Here is a 24344-nt window from a genome sequence, read left to right as displayed (position 1 = left end):
TGGGAGCAAGAAGTATGCATGCATAGTGATCCCACATTCCCAGTCTAGGCTGACTATTCTCAGTGTTGGTCTCCCGAGGGTTATAGCTTTACCAATTGAGGGTGAGCTGGAACCAGTCAGCCACTGTAGCTTGCGGGGGAGGGCCTTCCCCTCTCTGTCCTAACTTCTAGCTATTCTTTTCCTTTGGGGCAGGTTTGGCTTCCTGTTACAAGATAAGAAAAAAGGCATTCTTTGCCTTTCTGAGGGACAGTGTGTGTGTGCCAGGATGCCTCACCTGGAGCCGGAGGTGACTGTGAAGTGCCTGTTTGAAAGAATGGCTGTGATCTAAGGCTGTGAAGTGGAGGACTGGGTATCCAACTTTAAAAATTTTGGGGGTTTCCATTCAGGACCTTGTGTTTGCTTGGCAAGTGTTGTGCTGTTTGAGCCATACCCCCTGCTTTTTGCTCTGTGTGTGTACCCCAGCCATGTTTCTTGCTCTGTGTGTGTGTGTGTGTGTGTGTGTGTGTGTGCTGATCTTAGGGCTTGAAGTCAGGGCCTGGGCACTGTCCCAGACTTTTTTTTTTTTTTTGGTCAAAGCTAGTACTCTTCACTAGAAGAGCCACAGCTCCACTTGCAGCTTTTTAGTGGAACATTGGAGATGAGCCTCGTGAACTTTTCCTGCCTGGGCTGGCTTTGAACCGTCATCTTCAGATCTCAGCCTCCTGAGGAGCTAGGATGACAGGCGTGATGGGCCACCGGTGCTGATTGCTTTTTCAATTTTATTTTATTATAGTGCAGTTACTGAAGCTTCAACTTAGGCTCCCCCCCCCATACACACACACTCTTTCTCAGTAAATCCTCCTCTCCCCACGTGAGCCACCTCCGCCTTCAGCGTTTGGTGCTTAATTGGAGATCAGACTCTCAAGGGCTCCCGAGGATGGCCAGAGCTCAGCTTCCTCAGTAGCTGGGGCTGACTACACGTGTGAGCCAAGTGTCCAGCTTTTACTGGTTATCTGGGAGCCTAGAGAAGCTTTCTGCCCCGGGTGGGCCTCGAACCCCAATCCTCCAGACCTCAGACTCTCTGGAGTAGCTAGGGTTCTTTCTCTGAGGCACAGTGATTCAGGTAAATGGCAGGCAAAAACCAGTGTCTACTGATTTTTCTGGAAGAAGTAGGGCAAAGGGGTGTACCTGTTCTAAGTGTCTGAAGAAGACCAGATTAAGTCTCTCTTTGGTGCAGCCCGCCACGCACAGGACGCAGCCAGGTCCTGCGCCACGAAGGCCGCAGGTTGGGCCTTTTGCCCCCAGGGGCGTTCCGTAGTCCCCCCCCCCCCCCCCGCCCCGCGCAGGCGCAGACTCCGCGGCGCCCACGCGGACGCGCGTGCGTACTTCAGCGCACCGGTCGGTTGGCTCACCGGCAGAGCAAAAGATGGCGGCGGCGATGCGGGTGGCGGCGGTGAGGGGCCGGCTGGGCTGGCTCGCGGGCGGCCTCCGCACCGCTCTCCGCGGCCTCTGCAGCCAGCAGCCGGCCACGGTGACGGAGCGCATCGAGAGCAAGCGCCGGGCGGCGCTGCGGGGAGGCGGCCAGCGCCGCATCGACGCGCAGCACAAGCGGGTGAGCGCCCGGCGGCCGGGGTCCCGCCCCTCCAGCGCTGGCGGCCTATCACGAAGCTCCGGGCCCGCGGCGCGCCGCGCCTCCCAGCCAATGGGCGTCTCGCGTGGTGGGGGCGCGCGGGGCGCGCTCTCCGGGAGAACCTGGGGCCTGGCGGGCTGGAGCCAGGCCCGGCCTCGGGGGTGCGTGTCACCCGCGGCCCCGGCCGCAGCCCGAGTCCAGGCGGGTCTGCATGAGCTCCTTTCACCACCCGAATAACCTAAGCTCCCACCCCCCACCATGCTTGGGATTTGAACTCAGGACCTGGGCACCGAGCTGCTTTTGCTCAAGGCCAGCTCTCTACCCCTTGAGCCACGGCGCCACTTCCGGCCTTCTCTGTGTCTGTGGTGCTGAGGAATCGAACCCAGGGCTTCACGCGGGCTAGGCGAGCGCTCTACCACTGAGCCACTCTCCCAGCCCCTCACCCCCTCTTCCAATAAACTTTTTGAGTGTGTGCGTGTGGGTGCTGGTCCTCGGGCTTGAGCTCAGCGCCTGGGCCCTGTCCCCTGGGCCCTGTCCCCCGAGCTGCTCTTGGCGCAGGGCTGGCGCTCTACCACTTGAGCCACACAGCTTCCACCTCTGGCCTGTGTTTTTTGTCCTTCTGCTGGTTAATCGGACTTGACTGCTTTGACCCACCAGGAATAGCTAGCCAGCTTCGCACCTGTAAACTTTTGTGCAAGTTAGTATCTACAAAACAAAAACTAGACACCTGTTTATCGTTCTCCTGGCCCCAGGAAAAAAAAAAAAAAATCCCATGATGGAAGAAGGAACTTGGAAGCCTGGTAGGGGAAATTGTGTGGTCACATTGTTTTTAGGCTACAAAGGGATGCCCAGGGACCTCTAAACAAACACCTCTCGTCTGCAGAAGGCCAGATGTCAGCCTCTTGAAGGTCTTACCATGTTGGGCCTGCAGGGTATAAACCTGGTGGCTAGGGCTGGGAAGGTGGCTTAGTGGTAGAGTGCTTGCCTAGCATGCACAAAGCCCTGGGTTCAATTCCTCAGTACCACATTCACAGAAAAAGCTGGAAGTGGCTCTGTGGCTCAAGTGATAAAAGTGCTAGCCTTCAGCACAGAGAGGTTCAGGGGGGACACTGCCCAGGCCCTGAGTTCAAGCCCCAGGACTGGCAACAGAAACACCAAAACTGGTGGCCATTCTGGTATGGCTGCGCCTACACTGTTGTACAGACAGCTTGAGACACTGCCCCCAACTCTAGGCTTTTGAGATTGACTGTCGGCCTTAGGTAACAAGTTAGGTGGGCTCTGAAGCAGCTTAAGAAACCCAGGCTGTAAGAGGTCATGAAGCTGCTTCCCCAGCCCAGTCCTGACTGGCAGGTGAACCTCCACCCACGTGCTGGACACTAAGCCATCTCCAAGTAGGTACGAGCAAAGCTACAGGTGAAAGGCATTCTTTGCTACGTAAGTGTGGGTGAAGTGACTGAGCCCAGAGAGGGCTGCGTGCCTTTGGGGTTTGGACCGCCCCATCCTTTATCATAAAGCGTTGACTCAGATGTCATTAAATTCACCTCAGAGGTAAGGCCGGAGGGTGACTGTTCCTCTTTTCCTCTTGGGAGTGAACTGTAAATTTGGTTGGTGGTTTGTGGTGTGAGGAATGCTTTTCCTCCCTCCCCTGCAGCTGCTCTGTGGCAGGAAGGACTGTTAGAAGCGACTGCCACCGCTTTAGACACTTTTCGTTGGGGCAGTGTTGGGGCTGGGAGGGGGAGGGGTGGGGAGGGGATGGCTGTAGCTCAGCTCCTGCACCCTTTCCAAGACACTTTTTTTGGGGGGGGTCCGGTCGTGGGGCCTGAACTCTGGGCCTGGGCGCTGTCCCTCAGCTCTTCAGCTCAAGGCTAGCGCTCTACCACTAGAGCCACAGCACCACTTCCAGCTTTTTTCTTTTTGCTTTATGTGGTGCTGAGGAATTGAACCCAGGGCCTCAGGCATGCAAGGCAAGCACTCTACCACTGAGCCACCTTCCCAGCCCCTCAAGACAGACTCTTGTGGGTTTACTGCTGCCTGTTTTTTGTTTGTTTGTTAAAGCTGATTTAGTCAAGGACAAACGTCCACTCCGTTGTGTTTTTTTTTTTTTCTTGTCGGTCATGAGGCCTGGGTGCTGTCCCTCAGCTCTTCCGCTCAAGGCTAGCGCTCTACCACTTGAGACACAGTGCCACTTCTGGCTTTTTCTGCTTATGTGGTGCTGAGGAATCGAACCCAGGGCCTCATGCATGGAAGACAAGCACTCTACCACTGAGCCACCTTCCCAGCCCCACTTCCACTGCTTTTTAATGGATCATTTATACAATAGTTTTCCTAGAGGTGGATTTAAGTGAGGCAAAAGGTTCTCTCCCTCTCCCTATGTGTGTGTGTGTGTGTGTGTATGTAAGTTACATATATATATTATATACATACATATATTGCTTTTGGAAAGTTGCTTTTCCCAAGACTTACTCTGCTTGACACAGTTAAGCCTGTTTGCTTACTTTCCTATGGGAGAAAAACCACCAACTTAGTTTCTTTGTTTTGGTGGGGGAGGTAAAGTGAACTAAGGTCTTGGCTCTGGCTGGGGTTTGGTACACTGAACACTAGAGGCTGTTAATAGGTTGTGGGCCCCAGGGTTACCTCTAAGAAGCATTTTCAAGTCAGATTTAATTTTTCTCTCTGTCTCTTTTTCTCTCTCTCTTTTTACCAGTCTTGGGCTTGAACTCAGGTCCTGGGCTTCTTTTGCTCAAGGTTATTGCTCTACTACCTGGGCCATAACTCCACTTCCAGCTTTTTTGATGGTTAATTGGAGATAAGAATCTCACAGACTTTTCTGCTTGGGCTGGCTTCAAGTCAAGCTCCTCGGATCTCAGCCTCCTGAGCAGCTAAGATTATCGGCGTGAACCACCAACACCTAGCTTCTTCATACCTTTTAATGGGCCTATTTTAGTTTTTTCCTTCTTATGTCGCCATTTTTTTTTTTTTTTTTTTTTGCCAGTCCTGGGGCTTGAACTCAGGGTCTGGGCACTGTCCCTGAGCTGCTTTTGCTCAAGGCTAACAATCTACCAGTTGAGCCACAGTGCTACTTACGGCTTTTTCTGTGTATGTGATACTGAGGATTCAAACCTAGGGCTTTATGCCTGCTAGGCGAGCACTCTACCACTGAGCCACCTTCCCAGCCAGCCCTTCATCCTTTTTATTTTATTTTTTAGGCTCCTTAGGTCTCCAGTGTTTGTGAAACTACTTGTCCTGCGATCGCCACAGTTCATAGCTCCTGGAGTGTCCTGTCCCCCCGCTTTCCTCGCCCTGCCTGCCTTGGGCAGGGCAGAGGGAGAAGGGACTTCTGCAGCCCCCACCAACCCCCCTTCCTTTGCTCACTCAGGGGATGATGACATCACTGAGTGGTTTCTGCTGTGTTCTAGGGAAAGCTGACTGCCAGGGAGCGGATCCACCTCCTGCTGGACCCTGGCAGCTTTGTGGAGACTGACATGTTTGTGGAACACAGATGTGCAGATTTTGGAATGGATGCCGAAAAGAATAAGGTACCTGTTCCCGTGGACGTGCTGCCCCGCTGCGGCGCTGCCGGCCGCCTGCCTGGGGAATGAGTCTGTAGTCCTCGGGAGAAGGAACCACTGGGGATTTCATGGTCTTCCTTCCCCTCGCCTTCCATTCTCCTCCTCCAGCCTCCGGAGTGCTGGTATTCCAGGTGTGTGCCAGCATGCCCTGATGCCATGATTCTTGGTTGTTGTTTTTGTTTTTATATCTTTTGGCAGTACTGGGATTTTGAACTCAGGACTTTCTGCTTTCCAGGCAGGCACTCTACCACTTGAGCCAGACCCCCAGCCCTTTCTAGTTATTTTTCAAATAGGCTCTCAAGTTTATGTACATGTCTGGCCTTGGCTTTTTTTTTTTGGTCAGTTGTGGGGCTTGAACTCTGGGCCTGGGCACTGTCCCTCAGCTCTTCAGCTCAAGGCGAGCGCTCTACCACCTGAGCCACAGCGCCATTTCCAGATTAGATTTTTCTGAGTCTGTGGTGCTGAGGAATTGAACCCAGGGCCTCATGCATGTGAGGCAAGCGCTCTACCACTGAGCCACCTTCCCAGCCCTGGCCTTGACTTCTTTCCTATCCGCACTTTCCCTGTAACTATAGTGACAGTTGTACGCCGCCATGCCCTCCTTTTTACTGTTGGAGATGAAAGTCTCCCAGCCGACCTCATTCTTAACCTCCCAAGAAACAAGGATTGCAGCATGAGTCACCATGCCTGGTTTTGAGCTTCTCCTTCTTTTTCTTTTTACTTTATTATGTCTAAATAGTTGTACAATGTAGTTGCAAGTCAGTTTGTGAGTACCGCGCATCTTGATCAGCATCACCCCTTTCATTATTCTTCCTTCATGTCTTTTTTTGTGCAGTCCTGGACCTTGAACTCAGGGCCTGGGTGCTATCCCTGATTATTTTTTTGCTCAAGGCTAGTTAATACTTTACCACCTGAGCCACAGCTCTACTTCTGGCTTTTTGGTGGTTCATTGGAGATAAGAGTCTCCTGGACTTTCCTGTTCCAACTGGTTTTGAAACTGGATCCTCAGATCACAGCCTCCTGAGTAGCGAGGATGACAGGCGTGAGCCACTGGTGCCAGGCTCCTTTCGTGTCTCTTTATATGTCCACTTGCTATGAGCAGATAGCATTTGTGGCCCTCAGAGAGTCTTGTAGTTTTTGTTTTGCCTTTTTTCCTTCCCATTGCTCTGAATCAAACCCAAGGCCTAATGCCTGCCCTGCCAGTACTTTATCACTGAGCCACACCATCAGCCCAATTACTGCACTTTTGGAAGGAAGATGGCCCCTCCTTTTGCTGGAGTGAGAATCAGTGTTAGCTACCACACAGCTACAGAATAAGGGGTGAAATTTCTTTTCATCCTTATGCAAATGAAGGAATTAGTTGTGTGTTTGTATGTGGCTTTTGTGAAGGCATAGTGGACAGATTCATTCCGAGTATTTGGCCTGGCGCTGGTGGCTCACACGTGTAAACCTAGCTACTCAGGAGGCTGAGATCTGGGGATTGTGGTTCAAAGCCAGCCCAGGCAAGTTCATGAAACTTTTTTTTTCCCCAGTTGTAGGGCTTGAACTCAGGGCTGGGGTCGAAGAGGAGCCCACACATCCATTCCAGGGGACCACGCAGAGGCAGGCAGGCACAGGAGAAAGATTATTAGAAGGTCTGTTAAGAAGCCATAGTTCCCCCAAGAGAGAGCACCTGGCCTCCTTCCCCACGCAGGTAGCAGAGGTGTGAGGGAAGGCAGTGAGGTAATTCAGGTGGGTCTGGGTGGAGAGAGGGAGGGGCCAGCTGTACGGAGGGAGCTCTGGGAATGCAAGGGGGCCCAGGCGTGGGTGGAGCTGAGGACCAAAGGTGAGCATAATACTAACTGGGTGCTGCCCCTGAGCCTTGTGTTCAAGGCTAACGTTCTACCACTTGAGCCACAGCGCCACCTTGGGTTTTGAGTGGTTCACTGGAGATAAGAGTCTCACTGGGACTTGTTTGCCTCGGCTGGCTTTGAACTGCCATCCTCAGATCTCAGCCTCCTGAGTAGCTAGGATGTCAGTGAGCCACGGGTGCCTGGCTTTTTTTTTTTTTCCTTTGAACTCTTATCTCTAATTAACTACCCAAAAACTGGAAGTGGTGCTGTGGCTCAAAGTGCGTACAGTCCTAGCCTTGAGCACAAAAGCTCAGGGACAGCATCCAGGCCCTGAGTTCAAGCCCCACGACCCACCAGAAAACAAAAACCACAAAGGGTATTTGGAATGTCCTGCTTTTATTTCTCCATTCCTCCGTAGTTTCCTGGAGACAGTGTGGTGACCGGACGGGGCCGGATCAATGGAAGACTGGTTTATATCTTCAGTCAGGTATGTCATGGCTCTGCTCGTCTGGGCTTTCCTGGGAGGTGGAAAGAAGCAGGAGCAAGGGGCTGGGAAGGTGGCTCAGTGGTAGAGCGCTTGCCTAGCATGCATGAGGCCCCAGGTTCGATTCCTCAGTACCACATACACAGAAAAATCTGGAAGTGGCGCTGTGGCTAGAGCTCAGGTACAGCGCCCAGGCCCAGAGTTCAAGCCCCATGGCTGACAAAAAGAAGCAGGAGCAAGATACAGGGGAGTGCCATTTCAGGCATGGTTTGTGTCGCAGGAAGGATTTGCTGTGTGCCAAGGTGACAGAAAGCCAGCAGTGTGTGCACAGAGGATCAAACCACGTGCTTTCTCCCTACAAGGGAGAGTCCATCTGTTTTGGGGCGAGTCTCAGTGCTGGAGGCTCCCGGAAGGGGCCCCAGGAAAGCGGGAATGAGATACCTTTGGCCATAGGCCTAGGAGACCCTCGCAATCCCGGGCAGCAAAGGTCCAAAGCAGAGCAGCAAACGCAGCGCGTGCGCGCGGAGGGAGCGGGCTCTAGGCCCATGAGCCTTCGCCAGCACCTCCAGCGCCCCGACCTCTGTTACCTGGGAGCGCTACCCATCACGGAGAGGAAAAACTCAGGTCTCCGGTCAGTCCCACGGGGGACTCCAGGTGGCCGAATCCCAGGGGTCCTTAGAAGTGGAAAGGCGGAAGAAGAGGTCAGAGACATTTGGTGTGGGGAGGACTCCACCTGTGCTCCTCAGCGTTTTTTTTGCCAGTCCTGGGGCTCGAACTCGGCCTGGGCGCTGGCCCTGAGCTTCTCTTGCTCAAGGCTAGCGCTCTGCCACTTGATCCACAGCGCCACTTCTGACTTTTTCTGTGTCTGTGGTACTGAGGACTTGAACCCAGGTCTTCATGCATGTGAGGTGAGCACTGTACCACTGAGCCACCTTCCCAGCCCTGGTCGCCGGTTTTAAAGGAGTGTGGGCTGGGAAGGAACGCAGTGCCCAGAGGTTAGGAAGGTGCAGCCCTGGAGCCGGCGCGCCTGTCGGTCTCAGCTTGCGCCGAGGAGGCCTGCGTGGACGCCAGCCCTCAGCAGCACGAGCTCTCGCTTGTCCTGAGCCCCCGCATTTGCGTTGATGCGCTCTCGCAGGGCGAGATGCTAACACAGTATGTTGGATGGTGTTTTAGACTTCATGCCCCGCCCCCACTCCATAAGTGGAAGTTATATAAATGTAGATAATAATTTTTTTTTTTTTTTTGCTGTTTATGTGGTGCTGAGGAATCGAACCCAGGGCCTCAGGCATGCAAGGCAAGCGCTCTACCACTGAGCCACCTGCCCAGCCCCAATAATTATTTTTGCAACAGGATCTCACTAGGTACATGGTTCAAGCTGGCTTCCAACTTGGGTTTCTCTCTTTGAGCCACAGCACCATTTCCGGTTCTCTTGTGGCCATCAGAGCTAAGAATCTCACAGACTTTCCTGCCCCTGCTGGCCTCGAACCGTGATCCTCAGCTCTCTGCCTCCTAAATGGCTAGGCTAATAGGCATGAGCCCCAGCGCCCGACTTGAGTTTAGTATTGGGATTACAGATGTGTGTGGCTACACTGGACTTGGGCCAAAACTGATAGATGGAACCATTAAGAAAGAGGATAGAAAATATTTCAGAGTTTCAGTGTTTTCTGGAAATGTGTTTATGTTCTTTTTTTGGGGGAGAAGGGGGAGGTGTCAGTCATGGGGCTTGAACTCTGGGCTTGGGTGCTCTCCCTGAGCCCTTCAGCTCTACCACTAGAGCCACAGCGCCCCTTCCAGTTTTCTGAGTGGTTTATTGGAGAGAAGAGTCTCACAGTCTCTCCTGCCCAGGCTGGCTTTGAACCACGATCCTCAGATCTCAGCCTCCTGAGTAGCTAGGAGCACAGCATGAGCTGGTTCAGCTTGCTTTCGGGGGTGCAGCCTGGGGCGGTGTGTTTCTTTGGTTCTGCGTCTGCCCTTCTGGGGGTTACTGGTCTGAGGCGGAGCTTCCCTGGGGGAGAGGTGCTTTCATCCCACCCCTTCTTGTGTGTGTCCCCTGCTGCAGTCTTAAATCTCCACCAGCTTGTTGTTGTCGTTGGTACTAGGGCTTGAACTCTAGGCTTGGGTACTGTCCTTGAGCTTTTGTGCTCAAGGCTGGAATTCTACCACTTAAACCACAGCTACCCTTTTAGCTTTTTGGTGGTTAATTGGAGATGAAGAATCTCCTGGCCTTTTCAGATCTCAGCCTCCTGAATAGCTCGGATTACAGGCGTGAGCCACCAGGCCCAGCTCCCAACAGCTGTGTTTCTGATGGCGTTTGGGGCTGTAGGTCTCAAACAGGTTGGTGGAGGGGAATGAAAGCTCCACATCCCCCTTCCTTTTTGATCTCCACAGACTCTCCTAGTGCAATCCGACGCTTTGTTTGCTCAGAGACAGAAAGATGGATTGATAATGAGGACTAAAGAGTCAAGACCGCCTCTTTTGTTCTGGCCCTTGAGCTGTCTTTCAGCAATACTTCACTCTGTTCTGCAGAACTGTCTATAAATCAGACATTTCCCTAATTTTTTCAACTTTTTTTTTTTGTTGTTTTTTGGTCGGTCGTGGGGCTTGAGCTCTGGGCCTGGGAGCTGTCCCTCAGCTCTTCAGCTCAAGGCAAACGCTCTACCACTCGAGCCACAGCGCCACTTCCGGTTTTCTGGTGGTTCGTTGGAGATCAGAGTCTCACAGGGACTTTCCTGCCCGGGCTGGCTTCAAACCCTGATCCTCAGCTCTCAGCCTCCTGAGTAGCTAGGATGACAGGCGTGAGCCACCGGCGCCCGGCTTTTTTCAGCCTTTGAAACGCCTTTGCAATGCTTGAGCTCTCCCGGTTGGGTCTTCCTCTCAGGCTAGTGGAGGCTGTCCTTGCTGATGCCATTGTCTTCCTCCCAGGACTTTACAGTGTTTGGTGGCAGTCTGTCGGGAGCGCACGCGCAGAAGATCTGCAAAGTAAGTGTTGAGGAAGCGTGAGCCGGTGCCGCGCTCACCGGCGCGGTGCGTGCTGAGCGCGTGGGGTCGCCCTGGGTGGGGCCTTGCTGAAGAGCAGCGCTGCACGGGATGCACCGGCCGGGCGACTCTCGCCTGTTGCTTAGTTTTTCTTCAGAGTTTGGATGCAGATCCTCATGCTTGTTGGGCAGGTGCTCTTACTTCTGAGCCACACCTCCAGGCCTGGCTTTTGCTGGCTATTTTCTAAATAGGGTCTCACTTCCTGGCATATGCCTGAGCAACACCCATCAATGTTAGGGTCCCCCCCTCCCCAGCTCTTGGTTGAGAAAGGGTTTTGTGAACTTTTCTGCCAAGGATGGCCTCTGACCATGATCCTCCAATTTCAGCCTCCCGAGTAGCTAGGATTACAGTTGTGAGCCAATAGTGCCCAGCTGTAACTTTATTTCCCCCCCTCCTGGATGGAGGACCTGAACTCAGGGCCTCAGGACGGTCCCTGAGCTCTATTGCTCAAGGCCAGCTTGGAGCCACAGCACCACTTCCGGTTTTCTGGAGGTTAATTAGAAATGAGAGTCTCACAGATTTTTCTGCCCTGGCTGGCTTTGAACTGCAACCCTCGGATCTCAGCCTCCTGAGTAGCTGGGGTGACAGGTGTGAGCTAGCAGGGCCGGGTTTTGTTTTTTTGCCAGTCCTAGGAACTCTGGGCCTGGGCGCTGTCCTGAGCTGCTTTTGCTCAATGCTAGCGCTCTACCACTGAGCCACCTTCCCAGCCGTCTCCAGTGTTTTGAAGGCTTGAATGGGCCCAGGAGTGCTAGGGACTGCAGGCCGGGCCCCGCCGCCTGTTTGGGGAGCATGTTGCGGGCACTTTGCGCACCACGCTGCCTGTCGGAGTCTGACAGCACTTTCTCCGCCACCTCAGATCATGGACCAGGCGATGATCGTGGGGGCCCCTGTGATTGGGCTGAATGACTCGGGGGGCGCTCGGATCCAAGAGGGCGTGATGTCCCTGGCTGGCTACGCAGACATCTTCCTGGTGAGAAACCTAGCCACAGAGACTGTGCAAAGGTACTGTGCTCAGTCCTCCAAGCACCGCAGGCAGGGCTTCCCCGCATGCCCCCGCTGGTCCCAGCCCTCCGGCCTCCTGCAGCTCCCTGTGTCTGGGAAGGGGGGGTGGGTGGAAGACAGCCTGGACCACTGCGGGTTTTTATCTCCTCTGATAGGGGAGGCCAGTCAAGGGGGGACAGCACGCAGTTAGCTCAAGGTCATGCCTAAGGGAAAGCTCTGGAAAATATTAGCTCTTCAAAAGCAGGAGAATCAAGCTTAAAACTAAGTGGTGTATTTGAACTACTATTTTATTTTTTTGGTCGGTCCTGGGGCTTTTGAACTCTGGGCCTGGGCACTGTCCCTGAGCTGCTTTTGCTCAAGGCGAGTGCTCTACCACTTGAGCCACAGCGCCACTTCTGGCTTTTTCTGCGTATGTGGTGCTGAGGAATCGAACCCTGGTCCCCATGTGTTCAAGGCTGGCATTCTACCACTGAGCCACCTTCCCAGCCCTGTGTGCATGCACGGATTTTTGCACCGTGCGCCCTGGACTGGGCTCCGCGCAGCCGTCTGTGTTGGGGCTCAGAAGAACGGGGTGAGGCTGGCCACCAGGCCTTGGGCCGGCAGCCCAAGCATCCTCGAGTCTGGGCTGCTCTTCCCAGGGAGTACATTACGGCTTTGCTCTGGCAGCCAGCTTGGCCTTGTGGAATCTGGGCCTCCCTCCTTCCTCCCCTCCCTTTGTCCCTCCCTCCCTCCCTCCCTCCCTCCCAGGGATGGGCAGAGGTGGAGGGGTGTAGCTGATGGCCTCTGGAGGGGAGGATGGGGAGGTCACCGAGCTGGAGAGGGTTTTTGTGCCCTGGGGTGGGAGGAGCGGGTGGGGGGCGGGTCCCCAAGAAGCGAGGGCAGCCTCACCAGGAGCCTTGCTGCGGGAGTGCTGCGCTGCCCGCGGCTCGCCCCTCTGCTGACCGCTGCCCCTGCCTGCCTTTGCTGACAGAGGAACGTCACGGCGTCGGGGGTCATCCCGCAGATCTCTCTGATCATGGGCCCCTGCGCGGGCGGCGCCGTCTACTCCCCAGCCCTCACGGACTTCACGTTCATGGTGAAGGTAAGAAAGCAGAGCCCGCGCCTCCCGACCGGGGCCCAGCCTGGCCTTGGGCGCCCCGGAAGGTCTCTGCGGAGAGAAGGCGTGGGCACGGTGCGGAGCTGCTGGCTGCGGTGCGGTGCGTGCGTGAGCCGCGCTAGGCCATCCCAGCGCAGGTGCTGTGCCTGTGGTCAGCAACGGAGGATGGCTGTGCCCCCCCCGCCGTGTGCGGTCCTCCTGGACTGTCTGCTGGTTCATCTGTGTTTTGTCATGGCAATGGTGGATCTGATCTAAAAGCCCAGTTTGTCTTTTTTTTTTTTTCTGTCAGTTGTGGGGCTTGAACTCTGGGCCTGGGCGTTGTCCCTCAGCTCTTCAGCTCAAGGCAAGCGCTCTACCACTTGAGCCACAGCGCCACTTCTGGTTTTCTGGTGGTTTATTGGAGATAAGAGTTTCACAGCTTTTCCTGCATGGGCTGGCTTTGAACCGTGATCCTCAGATCTCAGCCTCCTGATTAGGATGACAGGCGTGAGCCACCGACACCCAGCTGGCTGCCCTTTCTTAACCACAGTAAACCACTGACTCACCCCCCCCCCCCCCAGTACTAGTTATTGAACCCAGGGGCTCCTGTGTGCTTGACAAGCTCTGAGCATGCCCCAGCCCTTTGTACCGTAGCTGGGATTACAGGTACACACTACCATGCTGGACCACAGCCACTGTTCTTTTTATTGCATCTGTTTTCCCTTTTCCAGAATATTTGGAACTTTCCATTATGTAGTCTCTTCAGACTGCCTTTTCCCTCTCTCTCTCTCTCTTTTTTGGTACATTTAGGTTCCTTTCATGGCTGAGTTTTTGTGGTGGTACCGGGGTTTGAACTCGGGGCTCACGATTGCTTGGCAGGCAGGTACTCTTGTCACTTGTGCCTACCTCTAGCCAGTCCGCGTTCATGTATTTTTAGCACCAACTAATGTTGCATTGTGTGGCTGGGTCAGGCACTGCCCATCTGTTCATCCACCAGAGGATTTCTTGGTTCCTTCCAGGCTTTTGGCATTGTCAGTAAAGCTGCAGTCCATGTCCAAGGGTACATTTTGGTTTGGACCTAAGTGGGTACAGATCACAGAACCAGGCTTGAAGAACCCCATCTTAAAAATGCGCTTAGTTTAGTTAGGAGCTGCCAGGCCGTCTGCATTTCCACCAGCAGCGGCTGCCGCTCCCCTCGAGCCGCGTTCCTGCCAGCATCTGGTCTCGTCACTAGACTTTGGCCGCTGTCTCGGGTGCAGCAGCATCTCATTGCGGCTCACGATCCCAGTGACGTATGCGCGGCGTATTCTCCTATGCGGTTTGCCAGCTATAAGCCGTCCAGTGAAGGTCCTTGGCCTTTTTTTTTTTTTTGCTGGTCCTGGGGCTTGAACTCATAGCCTGGGCACTGTCCCTGAACCCCTCTCTGCTCAATGCAAGTGCTCTGCCACTTGAGCCACGGCGCCACTTCCTACTTTTTCTGTGTCTGTGGTACTGAGGAATTGAACCCAGGACTTCATGCATGCTAGGCGAGCACTCTACCACTGAGCCACCTTCCCAGCCCCCAGTCCCCCCCCACCCTTTTTTTTTCTGGTAAGTGGATTGTGCTCTTCTTGTTGCATTTTAAGAGTTGCTTGTGTGGTTTGGATAATAGTCCTTTGTGCAGTGTAAATAGTTTCACCTGATCTGTGGCTTATCTTTTCATTCTCTCCAGTGTTTTTCTTTCTTTTTGTTGGCCATAGAGCTTGAACTTGGGCCTGGGCGCTGTCTCTCAGCTCTTCAGCTCAAGGCGAGCACTCTACCACTTGAGCCACAGCGCCACTTCTGGTTTTCTGGTAGTTAATTGGAGATCAGAGTTTCATGGCCTTTACTGCCTGGGCTGGCTTTGAACTTTGATCCTCAGATCTGAACCTCCTGAGTAGTAGGATTACAGGCGTGAGCCACTGGCGCCTGGCTTGAACTCAGGTTTTTTTTTTTCTGTTACTGTTGTTTTGTTTTTAATATTCATTAAATAATTTGTGGGGTTTCAGTACTTCAGTTGCGACCGTGTCAAGTCTGTAGATGGTTTGAAGAGAAGTCTTCATATCATGTTTCTGTCCGTGAACATAAAACGTCTTCTAATGCTTAGTCTTCTAATTCTCAACAGACTTTTTAACTTTTTATATACCTGTTACATATATTACTTAAATAAGACCGTGGTTTGTATTTAACTTACTTCAACAAATAGGCAAGGAGTAGGATTTTGTGTGTTAGCGTTGTACTGTGCTAGCCTGCCATAATGAATTACTAGTTCCAGGAATATTTTTGTCAGTTCTTCCAGATTTTCTACATAGGTGATTATGTCATCTGAGAATAAGGACAATTTGATTTGCAGTCTTTCTGCACCTTTTATTTCCTTGTCGAATTACACAAGCAATGACTTTCATATTTTGTACCAAAATGCTGGGGTTTGCTCGCTCAGCTTTTTACTCATGGCTGGAACTGTGCCATTTGAGCCGTGTCCAGCCCTTCACTGATTAATTGGAGTTTTCTTCCCAGGCTGGCTTTGAACCTTGATTCCCCATAGGATACCATAGATTAGAGGCCAGGGGCAGAATGTCCTCGCATCTCAGTGTCCAAGGTTGTCGCTGACAGACGTCAGCTGTGAGTTTTCTGAAGATGTTCTTTTTCAAGTTGAAAGAGTTGCCCTCGCCAGTTTGCAGACAGTTTTTGTTTTGTTTTTATCATGAATGAATATTGGAATTTGTTTGGGGCTTTTTAGCAGTTGACTTCGCCTTGCAAATCAGTAACTCTTACTTGATTTCGGTGTGTAACTTTAATCTTTCGGGATCAGCTTGCTAAGGTTTTGTTGGTGATTTCTGCATGTATGCTCATGAAATCGGTCTGTCTTCCATTTGCAATGTCTTTAGTTACGAAAATGCTATCCTCTGCTTCCATTTTTTGAAAGAGGTTATAGAGAATTATTATAATTTCCCCCTTGAATTTTTGTAAGATTAACCAAAAAATTCATTTGGATATCGTACTTTCTATATGGAAAGGTTATTAATTATTCAATTTCTTTTATATAGGCCTATTCAGATTATAGCTATATAAAACTAGATTTATATCTTTATATATACATACATATATTAATAATTATATATATATATATTTGATTTTTTTTGCCAGTCCTGGAGCTTGAACTCAGGGCCTAGGAACTGTCTCTGAGCTCTTTTGCTCAAGGCTAGCACTCTGCCAACTTTAGCCACAGCGCCACTTGCAGCGTTTTCTGTGTATGTGGTACTGAGGAATTGAACCTAGGGCTTCATGCATGCTAGGCAAACACTCTACCACTGAGCCACCTTCCCAGCTCTCCTTGAGCTTTTTTGCTCAAGGCTAGAATTCTACCATTTGAGCCACAGCTCTACTTCTGGCTTTTTGGTGGTTCATTGGAGGTAAGAGTCTTAAGGGCTCTCCTGTCTGGGCTGGCTTTGAAATGTGATCCTCAGATCTCAGCCTCCTGAGTAGCTAGGATGACAGGTGTAAACTAGTGGACTTCTACCTTAGACTGTGTGTGTGTGTGTGTTCATTCCATATATATATATATATTTGGAATGGATTTGGCACATTGTCTTTCGGGAATCGGATTACTGCATTTATGTTATCAAATCTGTGACTATAGAGTTGTTCTTGGCAGCTTTGTTGGGTTTTTTTACTCTCTTCCATTGGTTCTGTAGTGATTTTTTTCTCCCGCTATTGGTAATTTGTATCCTCTTCTGTTATTTATTCTAGCTGGAGGCTTGTAAGTGTTCATTAATGTTTTTCAAGAGCCAACTTTTAGTTTTATTGGCATGTTTTCAAGGTGATTGACTTCTGTTGTAATTTTTATTTCTAATTTGTATTTAACACTCACTTTTCCTCATCTTCCTTTCTCCTCCTCTCTTTCTTTCTCTGTTTGTTGTTTTTGTGCTGTTCCTGGGTGCTATCCCTGTTTTGTTTTTTACTTTTTCTTTTGGTCAGTCATGGGGCTTGAACTCTGGGCCTGGGCGCTGTCCCTCAGCTCCTCAGCTCAAGGCGAGCGCTCCACCACTTGAGCCACAGCACCAGTTGCCAACTCTTTTGGTGTACTTAATTGGAGATAAGAGTCTCACAGACTTTCCTGCCTGGGCTGGCTTTAAACTGTGATCCTCAGGTCTCAGCCTCCTAAGTAGCTAGGATGACAGGCGTGAGCCACCAGCGCTGGGCTTTCTAATTTATGTTCTTTGTTATAAAACAAACGACACAGAGCTCGTTTGTTTTCTGTGCTGGTTTCTGTATCTGTTACTTTCCTCCCACACTCCCAGCAGCCTTGCCACGCTGCCTGTGCCGGCTGCCTCACACAGCCGCCGGTTGCAGCCCCCCCGCCCCAGTTGTCGATCAGACTTGCCAGGCCAGGGGGGTGGCTCTCCAGGGCCAGGCTTCTAAGGGGGTACACACGGCTGGTCTTGTTGGAATACAGTTATTTTGTACTTCTTGAGATCAATTCATTTGGTTTTCTTTTTCTATATTTTTTTTGGCCAGTCCTGGGGCTTGAACTCAGGGCCTGCGCGCTGTCCCTGAGCTTCATCTGCTCAAGTTTAGCGCTCTACTACTTGAGCCACAGCGCCACTTCTGGCTTTTTCTGCTTATGTGGTGCTGAGGAATCGAACCCAGGGCCTCATGCATGCAAGGCGAGCGCTCTACCACTGAGCCACCTTCCCAGCCCCTCTGCCCTCATCTTTATGTGTTTCTGCCTCCTACTTTGGGGCTTGGCCTGTTTCTGTTTTTGTAATCATTTGAGTTGCATCATTGTGATATTTGAGAGGTTGATTTCTTTAGTATGTCAGTTGTGGGTCTTGAACTCTGGGCCTGGGCGCTGTCCCTCAGCTCTTCAGCTCAAGGCTAGCCCTCTACCACTTGAGCCACAGCGCCACTTCTGGTTTTCTGAGTGGTTTATTAGAGATAAAGCCCGGGTTGGCTTTGAACTGTGATCCTCAGATCTCAGCTTCCTGAGTAGCTAGAATGACAGGCCTGAGCCACCAGCACCCAGCTGAGAGGTTGATTATTCTTAATAAACTCCTGATTTCCTAAACTTCTGCTTTCCTAAACCTTCCTCTTAGTAGTACTGCTTTTGCTATATTCCAGAGGGGGGGTGGGGGTGGGGTGGGGTGTGTGTGTGTGTGTGTGTGTGTGTGTGTGTGTGTGTGTGTGTGTGTGTGTGTGTGTGTGTGTGTGTGTGTGTGTGTGTGTGTGTGTGTGTGTGTGTGTGTGTGTGTGTGTGTGTGTGTGTGTGTGTGTGTCTGTCTGTGGTCAGTTGCGGAGCTTGAACTCAGGGCTTGGGTTCTGTCCCTGAACTCTTGCTCAAGGCTGGTGCTCTGCCACTCTGAGCTACAGTTCCAATTCTGTTTTTTTGGTAGAGATGTTTCACAAATTTTCTTGCCCTGGCTGGCTTTGAATCTCAGTCCTCAGCCTCCTAAGTAGCTAGGATGACAGACGTGAGCCTCCAGCATCTGGCAATTACTAAGGTCTCGATAAGTTTTCACTTTTACAGATCTAAGAACTCTGTGTGTGTGTGTGTGTTTGTGCGCGCGCGTGTGCGAGTGTGCGCGCGCGCGTGCCAGCGCCAGTGCCAGTATTGGGGGGCTTGTGCTCAGAGCCTAGGCAGTTCCTCTTAGCTGTTTTGCTCGATTGGTGCTCTACCACTTGAGCCACAGCTATACTTTTGGCTTTTGGGTAGTTAATTAGAACAAGAATCTCTCAGTTTCCTGCCCAGGAAACTTGGCCATGAGCTGCAGTCCCAGTTCTCAGCCTCTTGAGAAACTAGGGTTCTGGGCGTAGGAGAATTGAGGCCATTCCCCTCTAGTGTTAGTAGCGAACATAGGTAACGTTCTTCTCATTTGATTTGATTCTTTCTGAATCCTCACTGGGTTCGCTTACTCCTCCCCCCTCCCCCCTCCCATATTTTCCTGGCATGTTTATCTTCCTCTCGTGTGTACAGGATTCTCCTCCCGCTGTGAATGGTGGCATTGCTGGGTGCAGTAATCTCAGGGCTGGGAAGAGGTCGTTCGGTGCCCTCCTTGCTCTGGGAGTTCTGTTACGATGGTTTGTCCTTCTTGCGTGACTTGGTGCTTCTCTTGCGCAGTTTTCAATACTTTGTTCTGCAAATTGTTATAAATCATCTGTACAGGAAGGAGAGTGAGATGGCCAGACAAGATTTATCTCACCATCTTTAGTTACCTGCTAAAAGTACGAGCAACCAAGGAGGACTGTAGATGGGAGAGTCATCAGTTAAGATGGAATCTTGAGCTAGGCTCATACCTGTCACCCGAGCTACTCCCAAGGCTGAGTTCTGAGGACCCAGGTTCAAAGCCAGCCCGGGCAAGGAAGCCTGTGAGACTTACCTTGAAAGCCCGAAGTAGCGCTGTGACTCGTGGTTGAGCGTTAAGCTTGAGCATAAACGTTTGCTCAGGGACATCAGCCAGGCCCTGGCTTGAAGTTCCAGGACCAGCACATGTGCACACACAAAATACTGAGAGGTGTTGTTATTCACATATGATTAACTCAGGAAAGGAAGGAAAAGCAGACCCCCCCCCCCAAAAAAAAAAAAAAATTACATAAAAGCCATTCTTTTCTGTTGCGTTTGCGCAACCCTCCAGTAGGTGGCAGTCTAGCCTGTGGCTTGTCTGTGGCCCTGGCTGCTGCACAGCCCCGATCCCCAGATCCAGGGCCTCTCCCAGCCCCGGGCTGCTTCCCACACAGCTGGCTAGACTTGGATCTGACTGTAGATAGTCCTCGACCAAAGGTTCGGGCTCTGGCCTCAAACCCAAGGGCTTGAACTCGCGGCCTGGGCGCTGCCCCTGAGCTTTTGTGCACGAGGCATGCACTCTACCTGCTTGAGCCTCAGCTCCACTTCTAGTTTTCGGGTGTTAATTGGACATGAGTCTCATGGACTTTTCTCCTGGGCTGGCTGTAAATTGCAATCCTCAGATCTCAGCCTCCTGAGTGTCTAGGATCGCAGGTGTGAACATCTATGTATTTTTGTTCTGATATTCCTGTAATGTTAGCTTGGAAGTATCTTCATGGAATGAGTATGATCTTCCCAGCTGGATTCCAAGCAAAGGGGCCACAGCAATAAAAGACCTTCACAGTAGGCTAAGGACTAGTTTCTGTAGTCCATAAAAAAAGCTAACTAGCCAGTAGAAAATGAGCATAGAACGTGAGTTATAGTGAAATACTACAAGCAAGCAGTCATCTATACCGATCGTTATGATACATGTCCTACTGCTATGAATTGTCCTTCAAGTTACAATAAGCCAGGTGCCAGAGGCTCACGCCTGTCATCCTAGCTACACAGGAGGCTGAGATCTGAGGATCATGGTCCCAAGCCAGCCTGGGCAGAAAAGTCCCTGTGAGACTCTCATCTCCAGTGAACCACTCACAAACCAGCAGTGGCTCTGTGGCTCACAGGTAGAGCGCTCGCCTTGAGCACCAAGAGGCAAAGGACAGCACCCGGGCCCCAAGTGTAAGCCCACAGCCAGTCAAAGAGAGAAAAATTGAGACTCGTGTCTGTAGGTAGCCATGCTATGAAGAAAATGCATCCAAGGAGTGTTTCAGAAAGTTGGTTTGTTAGAAAGTAAGAAGGCGAGTAGATGCATCGCTCCTGTGTGCACACGCCCTTCGGCCAGTGAATCCCAGGTGTCTTTTGGAAACAGTGTGATGCAGATGCTGGACCAGACGCTGGACAGGATGCTGGACTGGACGCTGGACAGGACGCTGGACTGGACACCGCACAGGACGCTGGACTGGACACTGGACAGGACGCTGCACAGGGTGCAGGGCAGGGCGCTGCACGGGACGCTGCACAGGGTGCTGCACAGGGTGCTGGACAGGACGCTGCACAGGACACTGGACAGGACTCTGGACAGGGTGATGGAGAGGATGCTGGACAGTGCGCTGCACGGGACACTGGACGGGACACTGCACGGGATGCTGGACAGGACGCTGCACAGGACACTGGACAGGACTCTGGACAGGGTGATGGAGAGGATGCTGGACAGTGCGCTGCACGGGACACTGGACGGGACACTGCACGGGATGCTGGACAGGACGCTGCACAGGACACTGGACAGGACTCTGGACAGTGTGCTGGACAGGGCGCTGCATGGGGCGTTGGACAGGGCTCTGGACAGGGTGCTGGACAGGACACTGGACAAGGTGTCACACGGGACGTTGGACAGGGCACTGCATGGGACACTGGACAGGGTGCTGGACAGGAAGCTGCACAGGATGCTGGACGGGACGCTAGACTGGACACTGCTCAGGGTGCTGCACGGGACTCTGGACAGGGCGCTGCACGGGGTGCTGCACTGGGCTGTGGACTGGACTGTGGGTGCCGCCTTGCGCCTGCCTGGCCCGGGCCGTAGCGTGGGGATGCGCTTGCAGGACACCTCCTACCTGTTCATCACGGGGCCGGACGTGGTCAAGTCCGTCACCAACGAGGACGTGACGCAGGAGGAGCTGGGCGGGGCCAAGACGCACACCACCATGTCAGGTGCGGGGCGCGGGGGCCGCGGGCGGGGTGGTGGGCGCGGGCGGCCCCGTGGTGGCGTCGGGCGCGGGTTCGAGTCCCCCCGCCCGCAGGGGTGGCGCACAGAGCGTTCGAGAACGACATCGACGCCCTGCTCCACCTGCGGGACTTCTTCAACTACCTGCCGCTCAGCAACCGCGACGCGGCGCCCGTGCGCCAGTGCCACGACTCCAGGTGCGGGGCGCGGGGGGGGGGGGGGGGGGGGGGCGCCCCCAGTGCCACCACTCGCGGGGCGGGGGGGGTGGGCGCCCCCAGTGCCACGACTCCAGGGGCGGGGTGGGGGGGCCCCCAGTGCCACCACTCCGGGGGCGGGGTGGGGGGGCCCCCAGTGCCACCACTCCAGGGGCGGGGTGGGGGGGCCCCCAGTGCCACCACTCCAGGGGCGGGGTGGGGGCGCCCCCAGTGCCACCACTCCGGGGGGGGGGGGCGGGGCGGGGGGCCGCACGCAGCCGCGCCACCCCGCGGTCCCCCGCCTCCAGTGAGCGGCTGGTGCCCGAGCTCGACACCATCGTCCCGCTGGAGTCCACCAAGGCCTACGACATGCTGGACATCATCCACGCCGTGAGCGCGGGCGGGGCCGCGGGGCGGGGCGGGGGGGCTCCTGCTCCTGCCCCTCCCCCCTCCTCCCCCACCCCCAGCCCCGCGCCCCAGCCCCGCGTCTGCGCCCGCAGATCATCGATGAGCGCGAGTTCTTCGAGGTGATGCCGAGCTACGCCAAGAACATCATCGTGGGCTTCGCGCGCATGAACGGGCGCACGGTGGGCGTGGTGGGCAACCAGCCCAAGGTGGCCTCGGGTACGGGGCGGGGCCGCGGGCACCGGGGGCGGGGCCTCGGGCACCGGGGGCGGGCACAGGGGCGGGGCCGCGGGCACCGGGGGCGGGGCCTCGGGCACGGGGCGGGGCCTCGGGCACGGCGGGGGCGGGCACAGGGGCGGGGCCGCGGGCACGGCGGGGGCGGGCACAGGGGCGGGGCCGCGGGCACGGCGGGGGCGGGGCCGCGGGCACGGCGGGGGCGGGCACAGGGGCGGGGCCGCGGGCACGGGGGGCGGGGCCGCGGGGCGGGGGCGCAGGCCCTCACTCCGGTGGCGTGTCCGCGTCCGCGTCGGCCGCGCAGGCTGCCTGGACATCAACTCTTCGGTGAAGGGCGCCCGCTTCGTCCGCTTCTGCGACGCCTTCAACATCCCGCTCGTCACCTTCGTGGACGTCCCCGGCTTCCTGCCCGGCAAGTGCCGCGGGCCCCCCTCCCCGTGCCCCGGACCCCCCCCCCCCGTGCCCCGGACCCCCCCCCCGGCTCCTGACCCCCCCCGGGCCCCCCCTCCGTGCCGGGCCGCCGGCTGACCGGGGCCGCCCGCAGGCACGGCGCAGGAGTACGGCGGCATCATCCGCCACGGCGCCAAGCTGCTGTACGCCTTCGCCGAGGCCACCGTGCCCAAGGTCACCGTCATCACGCGGAAGGTGAGGCCTGCACCCCGGTGTCCCCCCTCACCGGTGCCCCCCCGCACCCCGGTGCCCCCCCCCTCACCGGTGCCCCCCTCCCCCCAGGCCTATGGCGGCGCCTACGACGTCATGAGCTCCAAGCACCTGCTGGGCGACACCAACTACGCCTGGCCCACGGCCGAGATCGCCGTCATGGGCGCCAAGGTGCGCGCGGCCAGCACCGGCCCGCACGGGTCATCCCCGCCCCGGGCTCCCGCGCTCCCCCCCCAGCCCCGGCCTCCCCCCCCAGCCCCGGCCTCCCCCCCCAGCCCCGGCCTCCCCCCCCAGCCCCGGCCTCCCCCCCCCCCCGTGCTCCCCTCGGGGCTCACCGGCGCGGGGCTCGCAGGGCGCGGTGGAGATCATCTTCAAAGGGCGGCAGGACGTGGAGGCCGCGCAGGCCGAGTACATCGAGAAGTTCGCCAACCCCTTCCCCGCCGCCGTGCGAGGTGAGCCGGCCGCGCCTGCCCGGCCCCCGGCGCCCCCCCCCCCCCCCCCGCCTCCCCGTCCTCCCCCATCCTCTTCCATCCTCCCCCATCCTCCTCACCCTCCTCACCCTCCCCCATCCTCCTCCCCCATCCTCACCCTCCCCCATCCTCCATCCTCCTCACCCTCCCCCATCCTCTTCACCCTCCCCCATCCTCTTCACCCTCCCCCATCCTCCCCCATCCTCGCCCTCCCCCATCCTCCTCGCCCTCCCCCATCCTCCATCCTCCTCACCCTCCCCCATCCTCTTCCATCCTCCTCACCCTCCCCCATCCTCCTCGCCCTCCCCCATCCTCCTCGCCCTCCCCCATCCTCCTCGCCCTCCCCCATCCTCCTCGCCCTCCCCCATCCTCCTCGCCCTCCCCCATCCTCCTCGCCTTCCCCCATCCTCCTCCCCCATCCTCCTCACCCTCCCCCATCCTCCTCACCCTCCCCCATCCTCTTCACCCTCCCCCATCCTCCCCCATCCTCCTCGCCCTCCCCCATCCTCCTCCCCCATCCTCACCCTCCCCCATCCTCCATCCTCCTCACCCTCCCCCATCCTCTTCACCCTCCCCCATCCTCTTCACCCTCCCCCATCCTCCCCCATCCTCGCCCTCCCCCATCCTCCTCGCCCTCCCCCATCCTCCATCCTCCTCACCCTCCCCCATCCTCTTCCATCCTCCTCACCCTCCCCCATCCTCCTCACCCTCCCCCATCCTCCTCGCCCTCCCCCATCCTCCTCGCCCTCCCCCATCCTCCTCGCCCTCCCCCATCCTCCTCGCCTTCCCCCATCCTCCTCCCCCATCCTCCTCACCCTCCCCCATCCTCCTCACCCTCCCCCATCCTCCTCGCCCTCCCCCATCCTCCTCCCCCATCCTCCTCGCCTTCCCCCATCCTCCTCACCCTCCCCCATCCTCCCCCATCCTCGCCCTCCCCCATCCCCCCCTCCTGCTCCCCGCGGCTGCCCCGCAGGCTGAGCGCTGGCTCACCTGGCCGCCGCCTCCTTTTCCCAGGGTTCGTGGACGACATCATCCAGCCGTCCTCCACGCGAGCCCGGATCTGCCACGACCTGGACATCCTGGTGAGCAAGAAGGTGCACCGGCCGTGGAGGAAGCACGCCAACATCCCCCTCTAGCCACGCCCACCCAGCCCCAGCCCTGTCTTCATTCCCACAGCACTCCCTGCTCCAGTAAATGACCTCTGAAGCGACTGTCA

At 55.3% G+C, this 24344-nt stretch overlaps 1 protein-coding gene across 1 annotated transcript; it reads left to right on the top strand.

Moving 5' to 3' along the window:
* The first annotated feature begins 1364 nt into the window (after nt 1-1364).
* On the top strand, nt 1365-24344 carry Pccb (propionyl-CoA carboxylase subunit beta). Its single transcript, XM_042670365.1, has 15 exons — nt 1365-1591; nt 5026-5145; nt 7429-7497; nt 10417-10473; nt 11387-11500; nt 12503-12613; nt 21044-21152; nt 21242-21362; nt 21668-21749; nt 21860-21983; nt 22303-22410; nt 22543-22643; nt 22731-22829; nt 23011-23110; nt 24143-24344. The coding sequence occupies exons 1-15, from the start codon at nt 1406-1408 to the stop codon at nt 24262-24264; spliced, it is 1623 nt and encodes a 540-aa protein (XP_042526299.1). The 5' UTR covers nt 1365-1405; the 3' UTR covers nt 24265-24344.

The sequence above is a fragment of the Dipodomys spectabilis genome, unplaced genomic scaffold, assembly GCF_019054845.1.
Source record: "Dipodomys spectabilis isolate Male_0828 unplaced genomic scaffold, ASM1905484v1 ptg000542l, whole genome shotgun sequence".
Taxonomy (NCBI): domain Eukaryota; kingdom Metazoa; phylum Chordata; class Mammalia; order Rodentia; family Heteromyidae; genus Dipodomys; species Dipodomys spectabilis.
The sequence above is the reverse complement of the archived record's forward strand: the minus strand, read 5'-3'. Positions and strand labels throughout refer to the sequence as shown.

Bases quoted from the DNA above. Each gene is read 5' to 3' on its own strand.
- Pccb (XM_042670365.1), top strand. From the start codon at position 1,406: ATGGCGGCGGCGATGCGGGTGGCGGCGGTGAGGGGCCGGCTGGGCTGG. The intron at 11,501-12,502 runs GTGAGAAACCTA...CTTTGCTGACAG, and splicing joins GCTACGCAGACATCTTCCTG to AGGAACGTCACGGCGTCGGG. The intron at 23,111-24,142 runs GTGAGCCGGCCG...TCCTTTTCCCAG, and splicing joins CTTCCCCGCCGCCGTGCGAG to GGTTCGTGGACGACATCATC.